This window comes from Oratosquilla oratoria, chromosome 25 (genome assembly GCF_046742065.1).
Source record: "Oratosquilla oratoria isolate Oo_2021 chromosome 25, ASM4674206v1, whole genome shotgun sequence".
NCBI classification, from domain to species: domain Eukaryota; kingdom Metazoa; phylum Arthropoda; class Malacostraca; order Stomatopoda; family Squillidae; genus Oratosquilla; species Oratosquilla oratoria.
In genome coordinates, this window is record NC_134801.1 from 12,665,698 (window position 1) to 12,690,066 (window position 24,369).

General features: G+C 39.5%; 1 protein-coding gene across 1 annotated transcript in view; it reads right to left on the reverse strand.

The window, feature by feature from the left end:
• Positions 1-24,369, reverse strand: part of LOC143038780 (serine/threonine-protein phosphatase 2B catalytic subunit 2-like) — a 172,453-nt gene that overhangs the window by 147,279 nt on the left and 805 nt on the right. The window contains exons 3-4 of the mRNA XM_076208318.1: positions 18,417-18,528; positions 7,419-7,564 (exon numbers count right to left, since the gene is read on the reverse strand). Of these exons, the coding sequence (XP_076064433.1) occupies positions 7,419-7,564; positions 18,417-18,528 (258 nt within the window). The remainder of the gene's footprint in view (positions 1-7,418; positions 7,565-18,416; positions 18,529-24,369) is intronic.

The following is a 24,369-nucleotide window of genomic DNA, read 5'->3' on the forward strand; positions in this document are numbered from 1 at the left end:
CACGCAAACAACACAACATACACTCTATAAAGGATTTGTGGGAAAACCCAGTTTCGGCTGTAGCATTCCTTGGGGAGACAGGACTGCTCGGACAGACAGTCTAGGGAACAACAACAATAACAACAACAACAAGCACCACAGCCAAAATTTGTGAGAAAATCATCAAGAATAGATGGGTAAAACATCTGGAAGACAACATATTAAACCCAAGACAATTTGGGTTCAGACAAGGAAGATCATGCACCAGAAACTTAATATGCTTCTCCTCAAGGCTAATAGACATAGTGCAAGAAAGAAATGGATGGGCTGATTGTGCATTCCTAGACTTGCAAAAAGCTTTGGACAAAGTACCACACAGAAAATTACTAAAAAAAAAAACTGGAACACATACGAGGAATACAAGGGAACCTACTAAAATGGATGGAGGGCTTCCTGACTGGTAGAAAGATGAGAGTAGTGCTTAGAGAAAAATATTCAGATTGGAAAGAGGTGATCAGTGGAGTACCGCAAGGATCTGTGCTGGCACCAATAATGTTTGCTATTTATGTAAATGACATGGATGAGGATGTGAAATGTTACATGAACTTCTTTGCAGACGACGCCAAACTGCTAAGGAAAGTAGAAACTGATAAGGACTGAGAAGCACTGCAGGAAGACCTGAATAAGGTATGGAACAGGAGTCAGAAATGGGAAGTGGATTTTAATACTAAGAAGTGTTGTTGTTGTTGTTGTCGTTGTCGTCGTCGTTCCCTAGACTGTCTGTCCGAGCAGTCCGGTCTCCCCAAGGAATGCTACAGCCAAAACTGGGTTTTCCCACAAATCCTTTATAGTGTGTATGTTGTGTTGTTTGCGTGCATGATTGTGTATAATGCAGTCTTCCATTATGTGTTGTATGGTATGGGGTGAAGTGTTACATCCTGGGCAGCTGTTCACAATGCGGTCATCCAGCCTCTTCTGGTAGCTTAGAAGTGCTGGGTGGTGGCCGCACCGCAGTCTGGCCAAGTGGACTCTGTCCTTTCGTGGGAGAGAAAGGATTCAGAAGGGTGGATATCAGGGGGTCTGGCATGCAGCAGTGTGTTGTCTTTCAGTGTGTTAATGGAGCGGTGAGTGATATGATTATGAATATGTTTCCGGAGGTTGGTATTTGGTGGTTGTGGAGGAAGAGAAGAGAGTATCTGTGTGTGATACAGGTCTTTGGGTGTTGTTTTAATGTTTCTTGGTGTGTGTGGGTGTTCTGCTATGTAGTGTAGCGGGTGTGATGTGTTTGTGGTGGCTGCGGCTAGTGTTTGTGTGCCTCCCATGTCGACGTGGTCCTTGACTTTGAGGACTTTTGTTTCTTGGTGTAAATGGTCTGTAGGTGTTGTATTTGTGCAGCCTGTAATTGTTTTTTGGGCTTTGTTTTGTATGATTTCAAGGGTGTTGTGGTGTGTCTCACTGAGATTAGGAGCCCATGCAGGACTCGCATAATTCATCACTGAGCGTATGCATTGTTTGTATACTGTATTAGTTTCTTTGTTTTGTCCAAATGTTGTTCCAGTGATTGACTTAAGTGTGTTAAGTCTAGGTGTGCATTTGTTTTTTATGTTTGTGATGTGTTGTTTGAAAGACATGGATGTATCGTATGTTACACCAAGAATTTTTGGTGTGTTTGTGTGTGGTATTAGAGTGTTGTTGATGTAGAGATGAGGTATGTATTTGTGTTCTTTTGTCCAGTTGGTGAGAAGTGTTGCTGTAGATTTGGTTGGAGCTATTTTGAGTCTGTTTGTGATGAACCATGAGTTGAGTGTATCAAGGTATGGCTGGATTATTTCTGCAGCTTTGTCTGTGTTACGATGTGTGCATGTGATTGAAGTGTAGCATAATGAAGAATAAGAAGTATAGCATAATGGAGTTTGGAAAAAGCAAAAACAGAATATCAGGAAAATATACAATTGGAACCAAGGAGGTAAAGAAGGCAGGATCCGAAAAAGATTTGGGGGTAATTATCACAAACGACTTGTCCTATGATAAACAGATTAACAAAATTGTCGGGGAGACTTACAACTTGCTAAGATCAATAAAAGTGGCATTTGCATACTTGGATGAAGACATGATAAAAAAAATATTGGTTACATTGATAATGCCTAAACTAGAGTATGCGGCGACATTGTGGTCACCCAGTACCAAAAGGAATATAAAGAAAATAGAAAGAATCCAAAGAGCAGCAACAAAAATGGCACCTGCACTTGCAAACCTATCATATGAGGAGAAATTGGCTAAACTGGAGTTACCGACGTTGGAGCAAAGAAGAGAGAGAGAGGTGACCTACTGACCATCTACAGAATCATGAAGGCACAGAGATACTCGATAGAGAGGACTTACTAAACTAGGACAAGAGAAACACAAGAGGACATGGGAAGAAAATAAAAAAAACATAGCTATAGAAGAAATCTGAAGAAAAACAGTTTTCCACATAGAGTTTTGGACACTTGGAACAAACTGGATAATGAAATAGTGTAAGCAAAAACCATTCACGAGTTTAAAAGTAAACTAGACACTGCGAGATACAAAGGTGGGACACCACGAGCATAGCTCCCCTTCCCGCAGAATACAACTAGGTAAATACACAAAATGGAAAATGATGGAGACAGAGATATAGTGAGCCAACTAAGAGAAGATTGGATATAAGCTTTGTTTATCTAGTGACTAAAATGATAGAGTAATTTCACTAAGTGATCAATACACAAAATGGAAAATGATGGAGACAAAAATATAGTGAACCAACTAAGAGAAGATTGGATGTCAGCAGAGTGGACACATGGAAACAATGAGTGAAGAAAGATTAGTAAAAGAGGTGTGAAAGGCAGATGCGGAGGGAGTGAACATGAGGGGACTACCAAGGATGAGATGGATGGATGGATGGGGTAAAAGGGGCATTGGGAAAGAGGGGAATGTAGTTGAAGAGAGAAGACAGAAGATAGGGGTGTGTGGAAAATGTGTATGGATGATTCAGTGATGCATGGAAGGGTGTGGGTGGGGGATGGGGTTAGGGAGTATGTGAATGATATTTTGACACAGCCCAGAGGGATTTCTCCCCATTTCTTTTTCTGCATGAAGGGATGGAGAGGGGGGGGGGGGTCGCTGATTAATTTACCTAGTTGTATTTACCTAGTTGTATTTTGCGGGAAGGGGAGCTATGCTCGTGGTGTCCCGCCATTGTATCTCGCAGTGTCTAGTTTGCTTTTAAACTCATGAATGGTTTTTGCGCATACTATTTCATTATCCAGTTTGTTCCAAGTGTCCAAAACTCTATGTGGAAAACTGTTTTTCTTCAGTTCTCTTCTATAGCTATGTTTTTTTATTTTCTTTCCATGTCCTCAGGTTTTTCTCTAGTCCCAGTAAAGTAAGTCCTCTCTATCAAGTATCTCTGTGCCTTTTATGATTCTGTAGATGGCCAATAGGTCACCTCTCTCTCTTCTTTGCTCCAGTGTCGGTAACTCCAGTTTAGCCAATCTTTCCTTGTATGATAGGTTTGCAGGTGCAGGTGCCATTTTTGTAGCTGCTCTTTGGATTCTTTCTATTTTCTTTATATTCCTTTTGGTACTGGGGGACCATAATGTCGCCACATACTCTAGTTTAGGCATTATCAATGTAACCAATTTTTTTTTTTATCATGTCTTTATCCAAGTATGCAAATGCCACTTTTATTGATCTTAGCAAGTTGCAAGTCTCCCCGACAATTTTGTTAATCTGTTTATCATAGGACAAGTCGTTTGTGATAATTACTCCCAAATCTTTTTCGGATCCTACTTTCTTTACTTCCTTGGTTCCAATTGTATATTTTCCTGATATTCTGTTTTTGCTTTTTCCAAACTCCATTATGCTACACTTCTTAGTATTTAAGTCCACTTCCAATTTCTGACTCCAGCTCCATACCCTATTCAGGTCTTCTTGCAGTGGTTCTCAGTCCTTATAAGTTTCTACTTTCCTTAACAGTTTGGTATCGTCAGCAAAGAAGCTCATGTAACAGTTCACGTCTTCGTCCATGTCATTCATATAGATAGCAAACATTATTGGTGCCAATATAGATCCTTGCAGTACTCCACTGATCACCTCTTTCCAATCTGAATATTTTTCTCTAAGCACTACTCTCATCTTTCTACCAGTCAGGAAGCCCTCCATCCATTTTAGTAGGTTCCCTTGTATTCCTCGTATGTGTTCCAGTTTTTTTTTTAGTAATTTTCTGTGTGGTACTTTGTCAAGGGCTTTTTGCAAGTCTAGGAATGCACAATCAGCCCATCCATTTCTTTCTTGCACTATGTCTATTAGCCTTGAGTAGAAGCATATTAAGTTTCTGGTGCATGATCTTCCTTGTCTGAACCCAAATTGTCTTGGGTTTAATATGTTGTTGTCTTCCAGATGTTTTACCCATCTGTTCTTGATGATTTTATCACAAATTTTGGCTATAGTGCTTGTTAGTGATACTGGCCTATAGTTGGTGGGTTCTTCCTTGTTTCCTCCTTTGTATATTGGTACAATGTTAGCATTTTTCCAGTCATTAGGTATCTTTCCTTCTTTGAGTGTGCTATTTATTATGATGTGTATTTTGTCTGTTAGTTCTTCTTTGCACTCCTTTAGAATCCAATTTGCAATACCATCTGGGCCATGTGATTTTCTGACGTTCAGTTTTGATAGATGTTCTGATATTTCTTTTTGTGATATTGTGAACTCACTCATGTGGGGAGATTGCTTGTTATTATCTACGTCCCAATTTTGTATTTTCTCTCTGGTGAAGACAGATTTAAAGTGGTTGTTCATGACTTCGGGCATCTCTAATTCTTCTGTGTATTCTACATCTCCTTGGCGTAGTTTCACCATTTCCTGTTTGGTTATAAGTTTACCATTCACATACCGATAGAATAGCTTGGGTTGATCTTTGCATTTATCTATAATATCCTTCTCATGGTTCCTTTTTTCCTCTCTTCTCACATTAACATACTCATTTCTATAGTTTATATAAATTTGCCATTTGCTTTGTTTTGTCTTTTCTCCACTTTTTCCAAGCTTTGTCCCTTCTGTCTTTTGCCTCACTGCATCTTTTGTTGAACCAACATTTAATGTACTCTCTCTCTTGCTTTTGTCTTGGTACATGCCTGTTTACCCCTTCATTGTAATTATCCATCAATATATTCCATTTCTCTTCCACTGTTGTCTCTTCCGTATAGAATTTTTCCCAGTTTGCATTCCGGAAGAATGTCTTTAGTTTTCCAAAGTCTGTTTTGTTGTACATCAATCTTCCTTTCCTAAGGTTGTCCTTCCTCTCCATGTCTATTTCTTCCTTTAGTACAGTTTTGATGAGTACATGGTCACTCTTTCCAATTGGTGTCTTGTACTGGACTTTGTCCACTATTTCAGGTTCTGTTGTAAATATTAAATCTAGATTTGATGGCTCTTCATTGTTTCTGTACCTTGTGTTTTCACTGACCCATTGGGTCATTGTGTACTCCATGGTCATGTCTAGCAGTACATTGCCCCACAAGTCATCTCCTCGCACTGTCATGTTGTCCCAACAAATTTCTTTGCAATTGAAGTCCCCCATAATTATCAGGTTACCCTTACCCATTAGTATCTCATATAGTGATTTTCTTGTATCTTCTAGCATTTTTGTTTGTTCGTTCTCTTTCCAAGCATTCGTTTTTGGGGGCACATAGGTCACCACAAACTTTCTACTTTTCATATCCTTGCCTTCGACTTTTATCATGATCAGTTCAACATTACCTTTGCCCTCTGCAATTTTTGTCACCTTTAGGTCTTTCTTGGCCAAGAACATGATTCCCCCTCCCCGTTTCTTATCCCTGTTTTTTATCCAGTAATTGTATAGGCCTTGTCCGATGGATGGTATTTCACCTCTTAGTTTAGTCTCTACAATTCCCATTATGTCTGGTCTTTCTTCTAACAGATAATCATTGAGTTCGTTCAGACCTGAAATTAATCCGTCAATGTTAGTATAGGCCACTTTTAGTTTTCTTCCTTCTCCATTATTTTTTCTGTCCTTGGTTTTTTCGTTTTGATGTGCCATTGTCTCAATCTCATGTCGATTATTCTCCAATGGAATTCTTTGCATTCTGTCTCCGTTCTCATCAAGTTTTTTCCTTTGCTTCTTCTCTTAGTGATTTTTCTTTTTCTAATTCCTCAGTACTCATTTCTCTTTTTATCCATATCTTATTGTATTTTTCACTCTTTGCCAAGTTGCCTACTTTTTCAAATATGTCTTCTACTACCATCTGTGACCTTAATTTTATCTTTAGAGGTCGATTTCTATCCTTAGAATAGCGACCGATTCTATATGTCTCTTCCAGGTCTGTGCTTGCATCTCTATCTCCCCCCTGAATTTCATTTAGGATTTCTACTGCAGTCTCTTTATCTTCTTTTTCTCTCATGTACCTCACCAATCCCCGTTTTTTTTTTATTCCATATACCACAATACATTTTTTCCTATCTACTGTATCCCTGACCCAGTTAGCTTTTTTGTTGATCACTTGGATAATTGTGTCTTTTGCATTATCCTGCATTTGCTGCTCGACTTTCTTTAAAAGCAATTTCATTGTTTTCGATGTTTTCCCTCCACTTCTTTATTTTCTGAATACTTTCCTCACCTAGGTTCTCTTCGATCTTTTGTGTAAATTCTTGTAATTTGTTGTTCACCTCCATCTTTAAATTTTTGCTGTTGTTATTATCATTAGTTTTCTTCTTTTCGTTATCATTCTTCAACTCATTTAAATCCCTTTTCATTTCTTTAATCTCGTTTGTAAGATCCAAGTTGGTTTTTCTTAGGTCAGAAATTTCATGATTCGCCTGTGCTAAGCAGTCTATTAATCCTATGATATCTTTCCTTAAGTCCATAATTTCATTTTCCCACCGAATGAAGCAGCTTTGCTGTGCATGTGCTGTGCTCTTACTACATTGCTTCTGACCTAGAGCAGTGGGCGAGATGCAGGGATAACCCGTCATCCAGGAGGGGCCCCCCCCCCCCCCCCCAAAAAAAAAAAAAAAAAAAAAAAAAAAAAAAAAAAAGGATTGGAGTATATGAGGATGAAATGGGTGGGAGTGGATTTATGCCTTTGTTTTGAGCCACCTCCCTTGTAAGGTGGAAAAAGCCACTGTTATATGAATGTGTAGATGTGAAATTTCCTGCACAGTGAAGTCCTATTGAGCAAGGTCTGATGGTATACACACGAGCTACTTTCATGAATATTACAATAAGGTAAAAACATAATACAAAAACACATACATTCTCCTGCTTGAGAGACTGCATACAGATAAACCTATCTTCTATCAGGTTACAAGTGGAAAAGGCTACTTTTTCTATATTAGGATGCTTTTCATGGTTACAGCATCTTTAATAATAATGAACACCTGCATTAACTGTAAGGACATACCTTCCTTATGTCGTCAAGTGTGTGAAGTTCAGGAGAGAGCCCTCCATGGACACAGAGAAACTGGTGGTTCATCAAAGCAGCCAATGGTAGGCAGTCAAAGGCTTCCATGCAGGCATCATAGACCCGCTCACTGTACTTGATCTTACCTGGAATATGGAAAGACTCAAAACCTATCACACAATAATTATATATATATATATATATATTTACATATCTATACACAGAGATGGATTTACAGGGACAAGAAACAGGGAGGGGGAATCATGTTCTTGGCCAAGAAAGACCTAAAGGTGACAAAAATTGCAGAGGGCAAAGGTAATGTTGAATTGATCATGATAAAAGTCGAAGGCAAGAATATGAAAAGTAGAAAGTTTGTGGTGACTTATGTGCCTCCAAAAACAAGCGCTTGGAAAGAAAACGAACATACAAAAATGCTAGATGATACAAGAAAATCACTAAATGAGATACTAATGGGTAAGGGTAATCTGGTAATTATGGGGGACTTCAATTGCAAAGAAATTTGTTGGGACAGCATGACAGTGCAAGGAGATGATGACTCGTGGGGCAATGTACTGCTAGATATGACCATGGAGTACACAATGACCCAATGGGTCAGTGAAAACACAAGGTACAGAAATAATGAAGAGCCATCGAAACTAGATCTAATATTTACAACAGAACCTGAAATAGTGCATAAAGTCCAGTACGAGACACCAATTGGAAAGAGTGACCATGTACTCATCGAAACTATACTAAAGGAAGAAATAGACATAGAGAGGAACGAAAAGCATAGGAAAGGAAGACAGATGTACAACAAAACAGACTTTACAAAACTAAAGACATTCTTCCGGAATGCAAACTGGGAAAAATTTTACAGGGAAGAGACAACAGTGGAAGAGAAATGGAATATATTGATGGAAAACTACAATGAAGGTGTAAATAGGCATGTACCAAGACAAAAGCAAGAGAGAGAGTACATTAAATGTTGGTTCAACAAAAGATGTAGTGAGGCAAAAGACAGAAGGGACAAAGCTTGGAAAAAGTGGAGAAAAGACAAAAAACAAAGCAAATGGCAAATTTATGTTAACTGTAGAAATGAGTATGTTAATGTGAGAAGAGAGGAAAAAAGGAACCATGAGAAGGATATTATAGACAAATGCAAAGATCAACCCAAACTATTCTATCGGTATGTGAATGGTAAACTTAAAAACAAACAGGAAATGGTGAAACTATGCCAAGGAAACATAGAATACACAGAAGATTTAGAGATGGCCGAAGTCATGAACAATCACTTTAAATCTGTTTTCACCAGAGAGAAAATACAAAATTGTGACATAGATAAAAACAAGAAATCTCCCCTCATGAATGAGTTTACAGCATCACTAAAGGAAATATCAGAACATCTATCAAGGCTGGATGTCAGAAAATCACATGGCCCGGATGGTATTGCAAATTGGATTCTAAAGGAGTGCAAAGAAGAACTAACAGACAAAATACACATCTTAATAAACAGCTCACTCAAAGAAGGAAAGATACCCGAGGACTGGAAAAACGCTAACATTGTACCAATATACAAAGGAGGAAACAAGGAAGAACCCACCAACTATAGGCCAGTATCACTAACAAGCACCATAGCCAAAATTTGTGAGAAAATAATCAAGAATAGATGGGTAAAACATCTGGAAGACAATGACATATTAAACCCAAGACAATTCGGATTCAGACAAGGAAGATCATGCTCCACAAACTTAATATGCTTTTACTCAAGACTAATAGACATAGTGCAAGAAAGAAATGGATGGGCTGATTGTGCATTCCTAGACTTGCAAAAAGCCTTTTGACAAAGTACCACACAGAAAACTACTAAAAAAACTGGAACACATAGGAGGAATACAAGGAAACCTACTAAAATGGATAGAGGACTTTCTGACTGGTAGAAAGATGAGAGTAGTGCTCAGAGAAAAATATTCAGATTGGAAAGAGGTGATCAGTGGAGTACCGCAAGGATCTGTGCTGGCACCAATAATGTTTGCTATCTATATGAATGACATGGACGAGGACGTGAACTGCTACATGAGCTTCTTTGCTGATGACGCCAAACTGCTAAGGAAAATAGAAACTGATGAGGACTGTGAAGCACTGCAAGAAGACCTAAATAGGGTATGGAACTGGAGTCAGAAATGGGAAGTGGACTTTAATACTAAGAAGTGTAGCATAATGGAGTTTGGAAAAAGCAAAGACAGAATATCAGGAAAATATACAATTGGAACCAAAGAAGTAAAGAAAGTAGGATCCGAAAAAGATTTGGGAGTAATTATCACGAACGACTTGTCCTATAATATACAGATTAACAAAATTGTCGGGGAGACTTACAACTTGCTAAGACCAATAAAAGTGGCGTTTACATACTTGGACGAAGACATGATAAAAAAAATATTGGTTACATTGATAAGGCCTAGATTAGAGTATGCGGCGACATTGTGGTCCCCCAGTACCAAAAAGAATATAAAGAAAATAGAAAGAATCCAAAGAGCAGCTACAAAAATGGCACCTGCACTTGCAAACCTATCATACGAGGAGAGATTGGCTAAACTGGAGTTACCGACACTGGAGCAAAGAAGAGAGAGAGGTGACCTATTGACCATCTACAGAATCATGAGAGGCACAGAGGTACTCGATAGAGAGAACTTACTTAACTGGGACAAAAGAAACACAAGAGGACATGGAAAGAAACACAAGAGGACATGGAAAGAAAATAAAAAAACATAGCTATAGAAGAGAACTGAAGAAAAACAGTTTTCCTCAGAGTTTTGGACACTTGGAACAAACTGGACAATGAAATAGTATGCGCAAAAACCATTCATGAGTTTAAAAACAAACTAGACACTGCGAGATACAAAGGCGGGACATCACGAGCATAGCTCCCCTTCCCGCAAAATACAACTAGGTAAATACAACTAGGTAAATACATACTTGTGGGCCCTAGGCCAAACTCATCAGTGGGTCCTCAAATATATAATATGGCATAAGTATCGACTCCACACCCTCCCCAAAAAAGCAACAAGGAAATTGTTTTATTGATGTCAGAAAAATGGCACAACTAAACTTATTATTGAACATTTATTCCTCCTTTGGTACTTGGTGACATTTCCCTTCCATTTGAAGACTTCCTTCAGTCTTCCAAGGACAATATCTGTAAGATTGTTAAGCTTTTCCACCAAGAACTCTGCCCAGATAGTGCACAGTGCTGGCTCCAACTTTAGGAGGTCTGGAGAGTTGCCAGGCCACTCTTCAAAGTACTTTACTTCACAATTTTTCAACCACTTTGTTACACTTTTAGCTGTGTGGCAGGGGGCACTGTCCTCATAAAAAAAAAAAATCAGCCTTGTATTTACCAAACAAGATGGGAAGGTAGTCACACAACAACTCTAGGTAATTGTTCAGATTCATTTTCTCATTTTCAGGCAGCACTGCAAGGTGCCACATACCATAGTATGTAAACCCCATACCATTAGCAAGTCAGGATGCTTCACAGCAGGGGTGATGTACTGTCACTGAAGAGGATAACTGCCAGGCCGGCGGTACACATAACCAAGTCAGTTGCTGGTCACAGTGAAGGTACTTTCATAACTCCAAACTACCTTCCTCCACTGGTCAATACTCCATTCACCATATCTCTTTGCCAAATTCACTCACTTATGCTTCTGTACTTAGTAAGGAGGGGCTTCCTTCTCCCCTTAAAATGCTGCATGCCGATGTCTTCATGCAAGCAGCATTGCACTGTGCAAAGAGACACACCACCAAATAACCTAGAGTTTTCCTGCTGAATTTGTTTAGCAAATCATCTGTCCCATTTTAGTAAGTTGTCTCTATTAAGAATTTCCATCCCTTTCATAATTCTGTAAATGGTCAACAAATCACCTCTTTCTCTTCTCTGTTCCAGTGTTGATAGATGTAATTTATCCAGTCTTTGTTCATATGTCAAATTTGAGAAGTGTAGGTGCCAAGTGTTGCTGCTCTTTGAAAGATTTCTAATTTTCTTTTTTTTTTGTGCAAGGTGCCCAGTGTTGCAGCATACTCTAATTTAGGTCTTACCAGTGCAACCACTATTTTCTTTACCATTTCTTCATCCATGTAGTCGAAGACCACTTTCACTGATCTTAATAAGTTAAAAGTCTCTCCAACTAATTCATTGACATGTTTATCAGGTGTCAAGTCACTTCAGATAATCATTCCCAGGTCCCTTTCCAAGTCGACTTTTTTGACTTCCTTGGTACCAATTTTATATTGACCCAATATTCTATTTTTGCATTTTCCAAATTACATTATACATTTCTTAATGTTAAAGTTCACCTCACACTTCTGACTCTATTCCCATATTTTGTCCAGGTCTTCTTGTAGTGATCTGCAATCTTCTGTGCTTACTCTCTTGAGTAATTAGGCATCATCAGCAAAGAAGTTCATTTAACACTTCACTCCCTCATCCATATCATTTATATATATGGCAAACATTAAAGGAGCCAATACAGAGCCTTGCAGAATGCCACTTATCACATCTTCCCAGTTCGAATTTTTCTTTGAAGTACCATTCTCATTTTTCTCCCACTTAAGAAATCCTTCATCATTCCAGTAGCTTACCTTGTATTCCTATTATTTTAATTTTTCTTATCAACTTTTTACATGGTACTTTGTCAAAAGCCTTCTGCAAGTCCAAGAAGGCGCAATCTGCCCAGCCATCTCTTTCTTGTATTATCTCAATTAAACTCCAGTAAAAACATATTAAGTTTGTGGTACACAATCTTCCACTTCTAAAGCTAAATTGTTTAGGGTTTAATATTTTATTATCTTCCAACTGCTTGATCCATTTGTTTCTGATAACCTTTTCGCACATTTTTTCTATTGTGCTTTGTGGTAAGACAGATATGTGAGAAAGCTATAGGAAAGGGGAAGGATGTTTTTTGGGCTTTTATGGATCTGGAAAAGGCTTATGATAGGGTAGACAGAAAGGCACTGTGAGAGGTTATGCAGATATACGGGATAGGAGGAAACCTTCTGGGAGCTGTCAAGAGTTTTTATGAGAGTAGTAGAGCTTGTGTCAGGATTGGAAATGGAGAGTGTGAGTGGTTCGAGGTAAAGGTGGGACTTCGTCAAGGATGCATTATGTCGCTCTGGCTGTTCAACTTATACATGGATGGGGTGGTGAGAGAGGTAAATGCAAGGGTAGTGGGCAAGGGATTGGAGATGGTTAAAGAAAACGGAGAAAAGTGGGAGGTGAGCCAGCTGTTGTTTGCGGACGACACTGCGCTTGTGGCAGGATCGGAGGAGGGATTGAGGAAGTTGGTGGCAGAGTTTGGGAGAGTATGTGATAGAAGAAAGCAAAAGATAAATGTGGGTAAAAGTAAGGTGATGAGATGTACAAGGGGTGAAAGTGGCAGTAGACTGGAAGTGAGCATTAAGGGAGAGCGACTGGAGGAAGTGGATAGTTTTAGATACTTGGGTACAAATGTGGCAGGAAAAGGTGGAGTGAAGGTGGAGGTAGAATGTAGATTGAGAGAAGCGAGTAAATGCCTTGGTGGATTAAAGAGTGTAATGAGGAATAGACATTTGGGAATGGATGCTAAGAGGAGACTGTATGAAGGAGTGATTGTGCCAACAGCACTGTATGGGGCAGAAACATGGAACATAAGAGAAGAAGAGAGGAGTTTCAATGTGTTTGAGATGAAATGTCTGAGAAGTATGATGGGGGTTACTAGGCTAGATAGAGTGAGAAATGAGGTGAGGAGGAGAACAGGGGTGGAAAAGGAGCTGGGAGATAGGGTTGATGAAAGAGTATTAGGATGGTTTGGACACATGGAAAGAATGAGTGAAGAAAGACTAGTAAAGGAGGTATGGAAGGCAGATGTGGAGGGAGTGAACATGAGGGGACGTCCTAGGATGAGATGGATGGATGGGGTGAAGGGGGCTTTGGGGAAGAGGGGAATGTCTGTTGAGGAAGGACGGGAGAGGACAGAAGACAGGGGTGAATGGAGAATGGTTGTATATGGATGATGTGATTGCATGAGGTGGAATGGGCAGGGGGTGGGGGGTGAGGTAGTATGTATGAGCAAAAGTTGATGCAGCCCTAAGGGATTTCTCCCCGTCCTCTCCTTTTATGCAATGGAGGGACGGAGAGGGGGGGTCGCCGATTTAGTGAAGCGGCCTTGCTGTGGATGTGCTGTGTCTTGCGACACTGCTTCTGACCCAGGGCAGTGGACAAGGTGCAGGGATGACCCGTCATCCAGGAGGTGCTCAGATAAGAGGGAGGGTGGAGGGGTGTGGAGTGTATTCAGGGATGGAATGGGTGGAAATGAATTTATGCCTTTCCCTTTTTGGCTACCTCCCTTGTAAGGGGGAAAAAGCCTTGGTATATGTATGTATGCTTGTAAGGGATACTGGTCAGAAGTTTGTAGGATCTTCTTTGTTTCCTCCTTTATATATTGGTACTATGTTTGCATCTTTCCAATCTTGCAGTACCTTTCTTTTTTTGAGTGAAAAGTCTATTATCTTGTATAATTTGTCTGTCAGTTCATCTATACACTCTTTCAGTATCCAATTTGCAATTCCATCTGGTCCATGCAATTTCATAACATCTAGGTTTTTTATTTGGTCTCTTATTTCTTTCTGTGTTAAAGTTATTTCTTTCATTTTAGGGGATCTTTCTCATTGTTTATCTTCCCAAATTTGTGAGCTCTCAATTGTAAAAACAGACTTGAAATGTCTATAGGTTTCTCCAACTATTTTGTTTACATGTTTGTCTGGTGTCATGTCTTTTGAGATAATTACTCCTAGGTCTCCGAGTTTACTTTTGTAACTTCCTTTGTTCCAATTTTGTACTGACCAGATATTCTTTTATTTTTTCCAAATTCCATTACACTACATTTTTTACTGTTAAAATTCACTTTCTTTTTACTCCATTTCCAGACTTTGTCCAGGTTTTCTTAAAAGATTTGCAATCTTCTTTACTCTCTTCAATAGTTTTGCATCATCTGCAAAAAAGTTTATATAACATTCAATTCCTGCATTCATGTTGTTTATATAAACAGCAAACATTATCGGAGCCAACACAGAGCCTTGTGGGGCTCCACTTAACATGTTTACCCAATTTGAGTTCTTTTCTCTAAGTACCACTCTCATTTTTCTTCCTTTCAAAAAGTCTTTCATCCATTCCAATAATATTCCCTGTATTCCACCTATTACTTCAATTGATCTTGGAGTGATAATCAGCAAGGACATGACACCAGATAAGCATATTAATAAAATAGTCGGAGTAACCTGTAATTTATTAAGGTCAATAAAAGTGGCATTTGCTTATCTGGACAAGGAAATTATAAAAAAAATCTAACTACAATAACAAGACCAAAACTTGAGTACGCAGCAACACTATGGACACCCAGTACCAAAAAGAATATAAAGAAATTAGAAAGAATACAAAGAGCAACAACAAAACTAGCACCAACTCTTTCCGAAATGACATATGAGCAAAGACGGTCCAAATTAGAATTACCAACTCTGGAACAAAGAAGGGAAAGAGGAGACTTACTATCTATGTATAGAATAATGAAAGGAATGGAAATCTTAGATAAGAATGACTTATTGAAATGGGATACTGGAAAAACGAAAGAACACAAAAAGAAACTAAAAAAAGATAATTACAGAAAAGATCTGAAAAAAAAAACCAGCTTACCACACAGAGTGATAGATACTTGGAACAAATTAGATTAAGAAACAGTGTGTGCAAACATAAGGAGGAAGAGAGGAGTTTGAATGTGTTTGAGATGAGGTGTCTGAGAAGTATGGTAGGAGTTACTAGGCTGGATAGTGTGAGAAATGAAGTGAGGAAGAGAGTCGGGGTGGAAAGGGAGTTGGGAGATAGGGTTGATGAAAGAGTATTAGGATGGTTTGGACACATGGAAAGAATGAGTGAAGAAAGACTAGTAAAAAAGGTGTAGAAGGCAGATGTGGAGGGAGTGAACATGAGGGAGCATTCTAGGATAAGATGGATGGATGGGGTAAAAGGGGCATTGGGAAAGAGGGGAATGTCTGTTGAGGAAGGATGGAAGAAGACAGAAGATAGGGGTGAATGGAGAATGGTTGTGTATGGATAAGCTGTGATGCATGAAGGGGAGTGGGTGGGGGATGAGGGGGTGAGGGAGTATTATGAGAAATAAACTGACACAGCCTGAAGGGATTTCTCCCCGTCTTCTCCTTTTCTGCATGGGGGGATGGAGAGGGGGGGGGTCACCAATTTAATGAAGCGGCCTTGCTGTGGAAGTACTGTGTCTTGCAACACTGCTTCTGACCCAGAGCAGTGGACAAGATGCAGGGATGACCCATCATCCAGGAGGTGCCAAGGTAAGAGGGAGGGAAGAGAGTAGAGGGGAATGGAGTATGTTGGGGATAAAATGTGTGGGAGTGGTATGCCTTTGTTTTTTTGGCTACCTCCTGTGTAAGAGGGAAAAAGCCTTTAGTGTATGTATGTGTGTGTGTGTATATATATATATATATATATATATATATATATATATATATATATATACCAAAGACTTTTTCCCCCTTACAAGGGAGTTAGCCAAAAAGAAAAAGGCATAAAAACCATTCCCACCCACTCCATCCCTAATCCACTCCATTCCTCTCAACCCTCCACCTTATCTTGGCACCTCCTGGATGACGGGTCATCCCTGCATCTTGTCCACTGCCCTGGGTCAGAGGTAGTGTCGCAAGACACAGCACATCCACAGCAAGGCCACTTCATTAAATCGGCGACCACCCTCTCTGTCCCCTCATGCAGAAAGAGAGAAGACGGGGAGAAATCCCTTCGGACTGCATCAAATTTTTCTCACACACACTAACTCACCCCCCATCCTCCCACCCATTCCACCTCATGCAATCACATCATCCATATACAACCATTCTCCATTCACCCGTCTTCTGTCCTCTCCTGTTATTCCTCAACAGACATTCCCCTCTTCCCCAAGGCCCCTTTCACCCCATCCATCCATCTCATCCTAGGTTGTCCCCTCATGTTCAGTCCCTCCACATCTGCCTTCCATACCTCTTTTACTAGTCTTTCTTCACTAATTTTTTCCATGTGTCCAAACCATCCCAATAATATTTCATCCACCCTATCTCACAACTCCCTTACCACCCCTGTTCTCCTCTTAACCTCCTCATTCCTCACTCTATCCAGCCTAGTAACCCCTATCATACTACTCAGACACCTCATCTCAAACACATTCAAACTCCTTCTCTCTTCTTCTCTTATGTTCCACATGGAAAGAAAATAAAAAAACATAGCTATAGAAGAGAACTGAAGAAAAACAGTTTTCCTCATAGAGTTTTGGACACTTGGAACAAACTGGTCAATGAAATAGTATGCGCAAAAACCATTCATGAGTTTAAAAACAAACTAGACACTGCAAGATACAAAGGCGGGACAACACGAGCATAGCTCCCCTTCCCGCAAAATACAACTAGGTAAATACAACTAGGTAAATATAGTCTCCTCTTAGCATTCATTCCCAAATGTCTATTCCTCATTACACTTTTTAAACCACCGAGGCATTTACTCGCTTCTCTCAATCTACATTCTACCTCCACCTCCACTCCACCCTTTCCTGCCACATTAACACCCAAGTATCTAAAACTGTCCACTTCCTCCAGTTACTCTCCCTTAACCCCTTCCATACGGTGCCGCACACGTAGGCGTCATGGACTTAGATCTCGGTGGCAGCAACCAATGCCAGCCGTACGACGTGTCGTAATAATACTCGCATCATAAAATATAGTCACCGCTTATATCGATCGTTCTCTCTTCACCCGTGAATTTTGATAACCATAGAAAATGCGATTACAAAAGAATTAGAAAGAATGTCATTATGGAGGGGCGACTACAATAAATATAATCAAGACGCCGATATGGCAGCCTCGCGAATACACTCGCTCCCCATGACGCCTACGTGTGCGGCACCGTATGGAAGGGGTTAATGCTCACTTCCAGTCTGCTGCCAATTTTACCCCTTGTACATCTCATCACCTTACTTTTACCCACATTTATCTTCAACTTTCTTCTATATATATATATATATATATATATATATATATATATATACTAAATAATAATCAATAATTAAAACAGGAGATAAATCAGGTGCAATTACATCACACATGCACAACCTGGTGAAGGCACCAAGGAAAAACTACACCAGCAACATAATACTCAAACATACCTGCCAACACAACACATCCACACTCATATTACAAAATCAGCTCTCTATGAATTTCCACTAAACTCTCTACTCCACCAAACACCCAAAGACATTAGTCCCAAAGAAAAATTCATTCTAAAAGCAAGAACCACATTAGCACAACCATGTTCAGGTCACCATCCAGCACTGACACAATACCAACACAGAACAGGCCTAGCCATAGAAATAAATTGTCCCAGATGTAACCCTCACATGGTATCCCACACCTAGCCATAACCAAACAAGATATTTCTTCCTTGAGTAACTTAAGAGTTAATATTGTGATTATTGTTGGATACCTGCAAGCTATGAGTTTCCCGAGAGATCTGGAGTAATAGATTTATTGGTGATGATCCATAATGGCGAGTTTTCATTTGATATGTTAGTATTCCTAAATACAATCCCAATATTAAAAAAAAAAAATCATATTCTCAAGCACAAATACACATAGGATATCACCCTCATGACAAGGTTCGACACCTTTGCTACAGTGCTTCAAAATTAAAAATTTCCAATATTATCAACATCACAATAAAATCAATAATGCTAGTCACCCAAGTAAAAAAGTTCTTGTAGTTTTAAAATTTGGCAAGTCTGATGTTCCTTAACTTGAATGTATAAGTCAGTGGCTAGCCAAAATAAAACATGTAGCAAAGGGGATAGTGGATAGTCAACACCAGACATATATTATGTAGAAAAACATGATCATACTTACATTCTTGTTTAAATGTGAAGTACTCAGTTAAGTGCCTACATTCATGGTTTCCTCTTAAAAGAAATAAGGTGTTTGGGTAGCAAATTTTTAGCGCCCATAGATATAGAACACACTGCAAAAGAAAAAATATATATATATTTTTGTTAATAGCATGAGTAAACAAAATAACAGACAATAAATGAGTATGTATTTACCCAACTTCAGTATACAGGAAAGGAATAACACTCACTGAGTCTATCTACAGAATCATGAAAGGCATGGAAGTCCTTGAGAGGACTTACTAAATTGGGATAAGAGAAATACAAGGGGGCATGAAAAGAAACTCAAAAAGGACAGTTATAGAAGAGACCTGAAAAGAAAAAAAAAATCCACACAGAGAGGTGGATATCTGGAACAAACTGGATAAAACAACAGTGAGTGCAACAACTATACATGAATTTAAGACCAAAAAATGCAAAGTATTGGAAATGAGCAATAGTAGCACAAGACCATACTTAAGCTATTCCTTGGGAAGACAACCCATGACCAAAGCAAATAAGGAGAAAGATTTGGGAGTGTTGATTAAAGATAACCCATTATCCGACATATCAGCAGGATTGTGGGAGAAATGTACAGACTGTTGCAGATCAAAATGGCTTTTCATTATATAGATGAAGAGATGATTAAAAAACTCATCAAAACCTTGATCTGTCCAAGATTGGAATATGCATTAGTATGGTCCCCACATGGGAACCATACATGGAAGACATAGGAGAGGGTGGTGGATGGAAGGGTGGCTGATAGGGTTTTAATGGACTATTTAGTGTATCTACAAGAAGGGTAAGAAGAGTTTTGGATGTCCATGTTTTTGGAAGGTAAGTTGAAAGTGAATGGTAGATGGAGAAAGAGAAAAAAGAAGAGAAGGAGGTGCTTAGAGTAAACTGTTTAAATGAGAAGAAAAAGGAGCAGGAGTACAAGAAGCTGAAAGAAATGTGAGAGGAGGTGAAGGAGAGAATGGAGGTGAGAGAATGGAGGTAGGAGTGGAGGAGGAATGGGGGTTTCAAGGAGGGAGTAACAAGGTAATCAAAGATAGTGTGCATAACATGGAGGATGGGAGGGAATATAAGGAAGGGTAGCAAGTGGTGGGATGATGAAGCAAAGAAAGTTGTAGAAGAGATGAAAAAAGCATTCATGGAGTAGGTGCAAAATAGGATGACAAAGGTATGAAAGGTACAAGGAGAAAAGAAGAGAAGCAAAACATAAAATAAAGGAAGCATAAAGGGGGCAGATGTAAAATGGGGACGAATATGACAAAATATTTTGAAAGTAAAAAAAAAATTTGGAAGAGAATTTATTTGATGATTCATCACAATACTTGCATTATGAAATATAAAGTTACACCTGTATTACTCATTCTCTTTTGCTCTGAATATTAATAACCATAGAAAACATGATCAAGCCAATTAACAGAATACGAGGGTCACTCAGCTACAACTACAAAACAAATATAATAATGACACCAATGCTGGTATCCTTGTATACCCAATCACGCCTCATGGTGCCTACTCGTACATTGGCATCATCAAATGGAAGAAGTTGAGAGAGGAAGAGGAGGCGAATGAAGTAAAGAAGAAAAGGTAAAAGGTGTAAATTGAGAGATGATAGTGGAAGCAATGGTAAGGGGAAAATGGGCAGAGTATTTTTGGGAGTTGCTAAATACAGAGAAGGATAGGGAGAGAACAGTGGTTTCAGTGGGAGGCACTGTGAAAATGACAGTGATGGATGATGAAAATGGAGGAAAAATAAGAAAAGATTAGGTGGAAGCAGTGATTAACATGATGAGAGCAGTTAAGGCACCTGAGTTAGATGGGTGTCATGTGGAGTGTCTGAAGAAGGGAGGTAAGAGTGATGGTAGACTGGTTTGTGAGGTTGTTTATTGTGTGTCTAAGAAAGGGTAAAGTGCTGGAGGACTGCCTCTATAGTTCCACTTTACAAAGGAAAAGGGGACAAATGTGAGTGCAGTAGTTTCAGAGAGATCAGTTTATTTGTTGTAGTTGAGGATTATGGGATGGTTTTAATTGAGGGGATTAGGAGAGGAAGAGAGAGAGTAATTGGTGAGGAAATGTGTGGGTTTAAAAAAGGTAAGGGTTGTGTACATATTCTTATGGTAAGGCAGATTTGTGAGAATGTTTTAGTGGAGAGTAAGAATGTTTTTAGAGCCTTTATATATTTGGAAAAGGCTTATGACAGGGTAGACAAGAATGCACTGTGGAAGGTTTTGCAGATATATGGGATCGGAGGAAAGCTGTTACGGATAGTCAAGACAAGCAGTAGAGCCTGTTAGAATTAGAAATGGAGAGGAAGTAGTTTGAGACAAAGGTGGGACTGTGTCAGGGATGTGTCATGTTGCCATGACTGTTCAATATGTACATGGATGAGGTGGTGTGGGGGGTAAATGCAAGGGTAATGGGTAGGGAATTGTAGATGGTTAAAGAAAATGGAGAAAAGTGGGAGGTAAACCAGTAATTGTTTGCTGACAATGTTGCACTTGTGGCAGGATCAGAGGGGGGGATTGAGGAAGTTACTGACAGTTTGGGAAGGTGTGCAAAAGGAGAAAGTTGAAGGTAAATGTGGGTAAAAGAAAGGTGATGAGGATTGCAGCAATTTGGAAGTCTTAAAGGAGAGAGGCTGGAGAAATGGGATAGTTTTAAGTATTTAGGGTCGCATGAGGTGGGAAAGGGAGGAGTGGAGGTGGGGGTAAATTGTAGATTGAGAGAACCAAGTATGTGCCTTGGGAGATTAAAAAGTATAATAAGAAATAGACATATGGGAATGGATGCAAAGAAGAGATTGTATGGAGTGATTGTACCAACATCACTGTAGGGGCAAAGATATGGAACATAAGAAAGGAAGAGGTTTTAAATGTGTTTGAAATTAAATATCTGAGAATTATGGTAGGGGTTACAAGGTTGAATTGAGTGAGAAATGAGGTGAGGAGGAGAGCAGGGGTGAAAAGGGAGATGGGAGGTAGCTAGGAACTACAGTCATTCGTACAATGCCATACCCAACATCTGTAAGCATGATAAAGTCTTCACATTCCCCAATCCTAACAAAAGCCCAACAATCCAGTATCACACTTCTCTGCACCCCTCCAAAGTCAGAGAATGCCTAATACTACAATTGTCACACCACATATCCCCTTACCAAATTACATGGTTTTAAACCACTATGCTCCACACTCTTCTGATAGATCTCACACACATTTTTCAATGGCATCAATTCAGATAAGCCCTCACACAAAACAGTTATAAAACTAGACATTAGTAAAGCTTTTGATACCATCTGGAAGGTCATGTGTGTGTGTTGAGTCTTTTTAGCTTTTACTTGAGTGATTGATGCACTGCAAGAGTGAGGGATGGGTGGACTGTGTGTACCTTGACTTAGAAAAGGCAACTGCTAAAGTACCTCACAGTCGACTTATGTGGATATGGGAGCATGCTGGAGGAGAGATATACTAAAATGGATGAAAGATTTGACAGAAATACAAGGATAATATTACAGAATAAGATATAAAGATGGAGAGCAGAAATGAGCATTCCACAAGTTTCTGTGCTTGCATCAATAATGTTTCTTGTCTATGTCAATGACATGATGGAAGGTACAAGCTATGCCAACATGTTTACAGATAATGCAAAAATCAGAAGAATGAAAAATGAGGATGGTATACTATTGCAGAAAGATCTAGACACTATTTTTGCATGGAACCAAGAATGGGAAATAAAGTTTAATACCAAATAATGCAAAATACTAAAAATGGACAATAGCAGCAAAAAGCCATCCTTAAACCCTTGGGAAGTGAACTTGTAACAAAAGCAAAAGAGGAGAAAGATTTAGGAGTGTTGATAAAAGACAACCTATCACCTCACAGACATATCAGCAGAATTGTGGTAGAGACATATGGACTACTGCAAAGATCAAAGTGGCATTTCACTATATGGATGAAGAGATGATGAAAAAACTCATCAAACCAATGATACATCCAAGACTGACTATATGTGTCAGTAATATAGTCCCCACATGGAGTAAAGGATATAAGCAAGATCAAGAGAATACAAAGGACAGCAGCCAAACTGGTTACCATCCTGGCACACAAACTATATGGGGAAAGACTAATAGCACTGGATCTGCCAACTTTGACAGATTGAAGAGAGAAATGATATGATTGCAGTATTCAGGTCACTAATGGGGATAGATTACATTGACAGAAGAGATCTGATTAAAGATGGGAGGGTTTTAAAAGGTCATGGGAGCAAATCAAGAAAGACCACATGTCTAAAGAATGCTAAGAAATACAGTTTTCCATATAGATGCATAAATACTTGGGATAGCTTAGGAAGTGATATAGCCCTAGCTCAAACAATACAAGAGTTTAAATGTAAATATCTACCTATATACCGAGAGCTTTTTCCCACTTACAAGGGAGGTAGTCAAGTCAATTGCATGTACCTGCTCCCACCCATTCCACTACTCTCCAACCCCCTTTCCTCCCTCTCATCTTAACTCCTCCTGGATGATGGGTCATCTCTGTATCCTGCCCACTGCCCTGGGTCAGAAGCAATGTAGGAAGACACTATACATCCACATAAAGACTACTTCACTTAATCAAAGATCCTCCTCTCTGTCCCCTCCCTCATGCAAAACAAAAGATTAGAGGGAGAAAATCCCTCTGGGCTGCATCAAAATATAAATCACACATAAGCACACACTATCCCCCCCATCTCCCACCCTTCCCTTCCTTGCATAACAGTATCATCTATACACAGCCACTCTCCACTCATCCCTATATCCTGCCTTCATCCTTCCTTACTCATGTCATCCATCCACCTTATCTTTGGTCATTCCCTCAAGTTCATTCCCTCTACGCCTCTTTCACTAATCTTTCTTCACTCATTCTTTCTGTGTGTCTAAACCATTCCAATACTATTTCATCAGCCCTATCTGCCATTTCCTTATATCTAAATATAATTGGAAATATATCTAAATATACATACATACATATACCAAGGCTTTTTCCCCCTTACTAGGGAGGTAGCCAAAAAGGAAAAGGCATAAAAGCATTCCCACCCATTCCATCCCTGAAAACACTCCACACCCCTCCACCCTCCCTCCCATCTCAGCACCTCCCAGATGATGGGCCATCCCTGCACCCTGTCCACTGCCCTGGGTCAGAAGCAGTGTCGCAAGACACAGCACATCCACAGCAAGGCCGCTTCAGTAAATCGGCGACCCCCCCTCTCTGTCCCCCCATATAAAGGAGAGGACGGGGAGAAATCCCTTCGGGCTGCATCAAATTTTGCTCACACATACTACCTCACCCCCCATCCCCCCGTCATTCCACCTCATGCATCTTCCATATACAACCATTCTCCATTCACCTCTGTCTTCTGTCCTCTTCCGTCCTTCCTCAACAGATATTCCCCTCTTCCCCAAAGCCCCCTTCACCCCATCCATCCATCTCATCCTAGGACGTCCCCTCATGTTCACTCCCTCCACATCTGCCTTCCATACCTCCTTTACTAGTCTTTCTTCACTCATTCTTTACATGTGTCCAAACCATCCTAATCCTCTTTCATCAACCCTATCTCCCAACTCCCTTTCCACCCCTGTTCTCCTCCTCACCTCCTCATTTCTCACTCTATCCAGCCTAGTAACCCCCATCATACTTCTCAGACACTTCATCTCATTTCCAATTATTATATTTAGATATGTAAAAGCATATCTAAATATAATAATTGGAAATCAAAGATGTAGATTAAGTTGGAACTACATGAATTTGAGGCTAGGTATGATAAAAGAAATTAGTGGATAGAAGATGGGACCCAACAAACATTGCTTTTTTCCTGTATACTACAATTAGGTATATATATATATATATATATATATATATATATATATATATATATCTACATACACA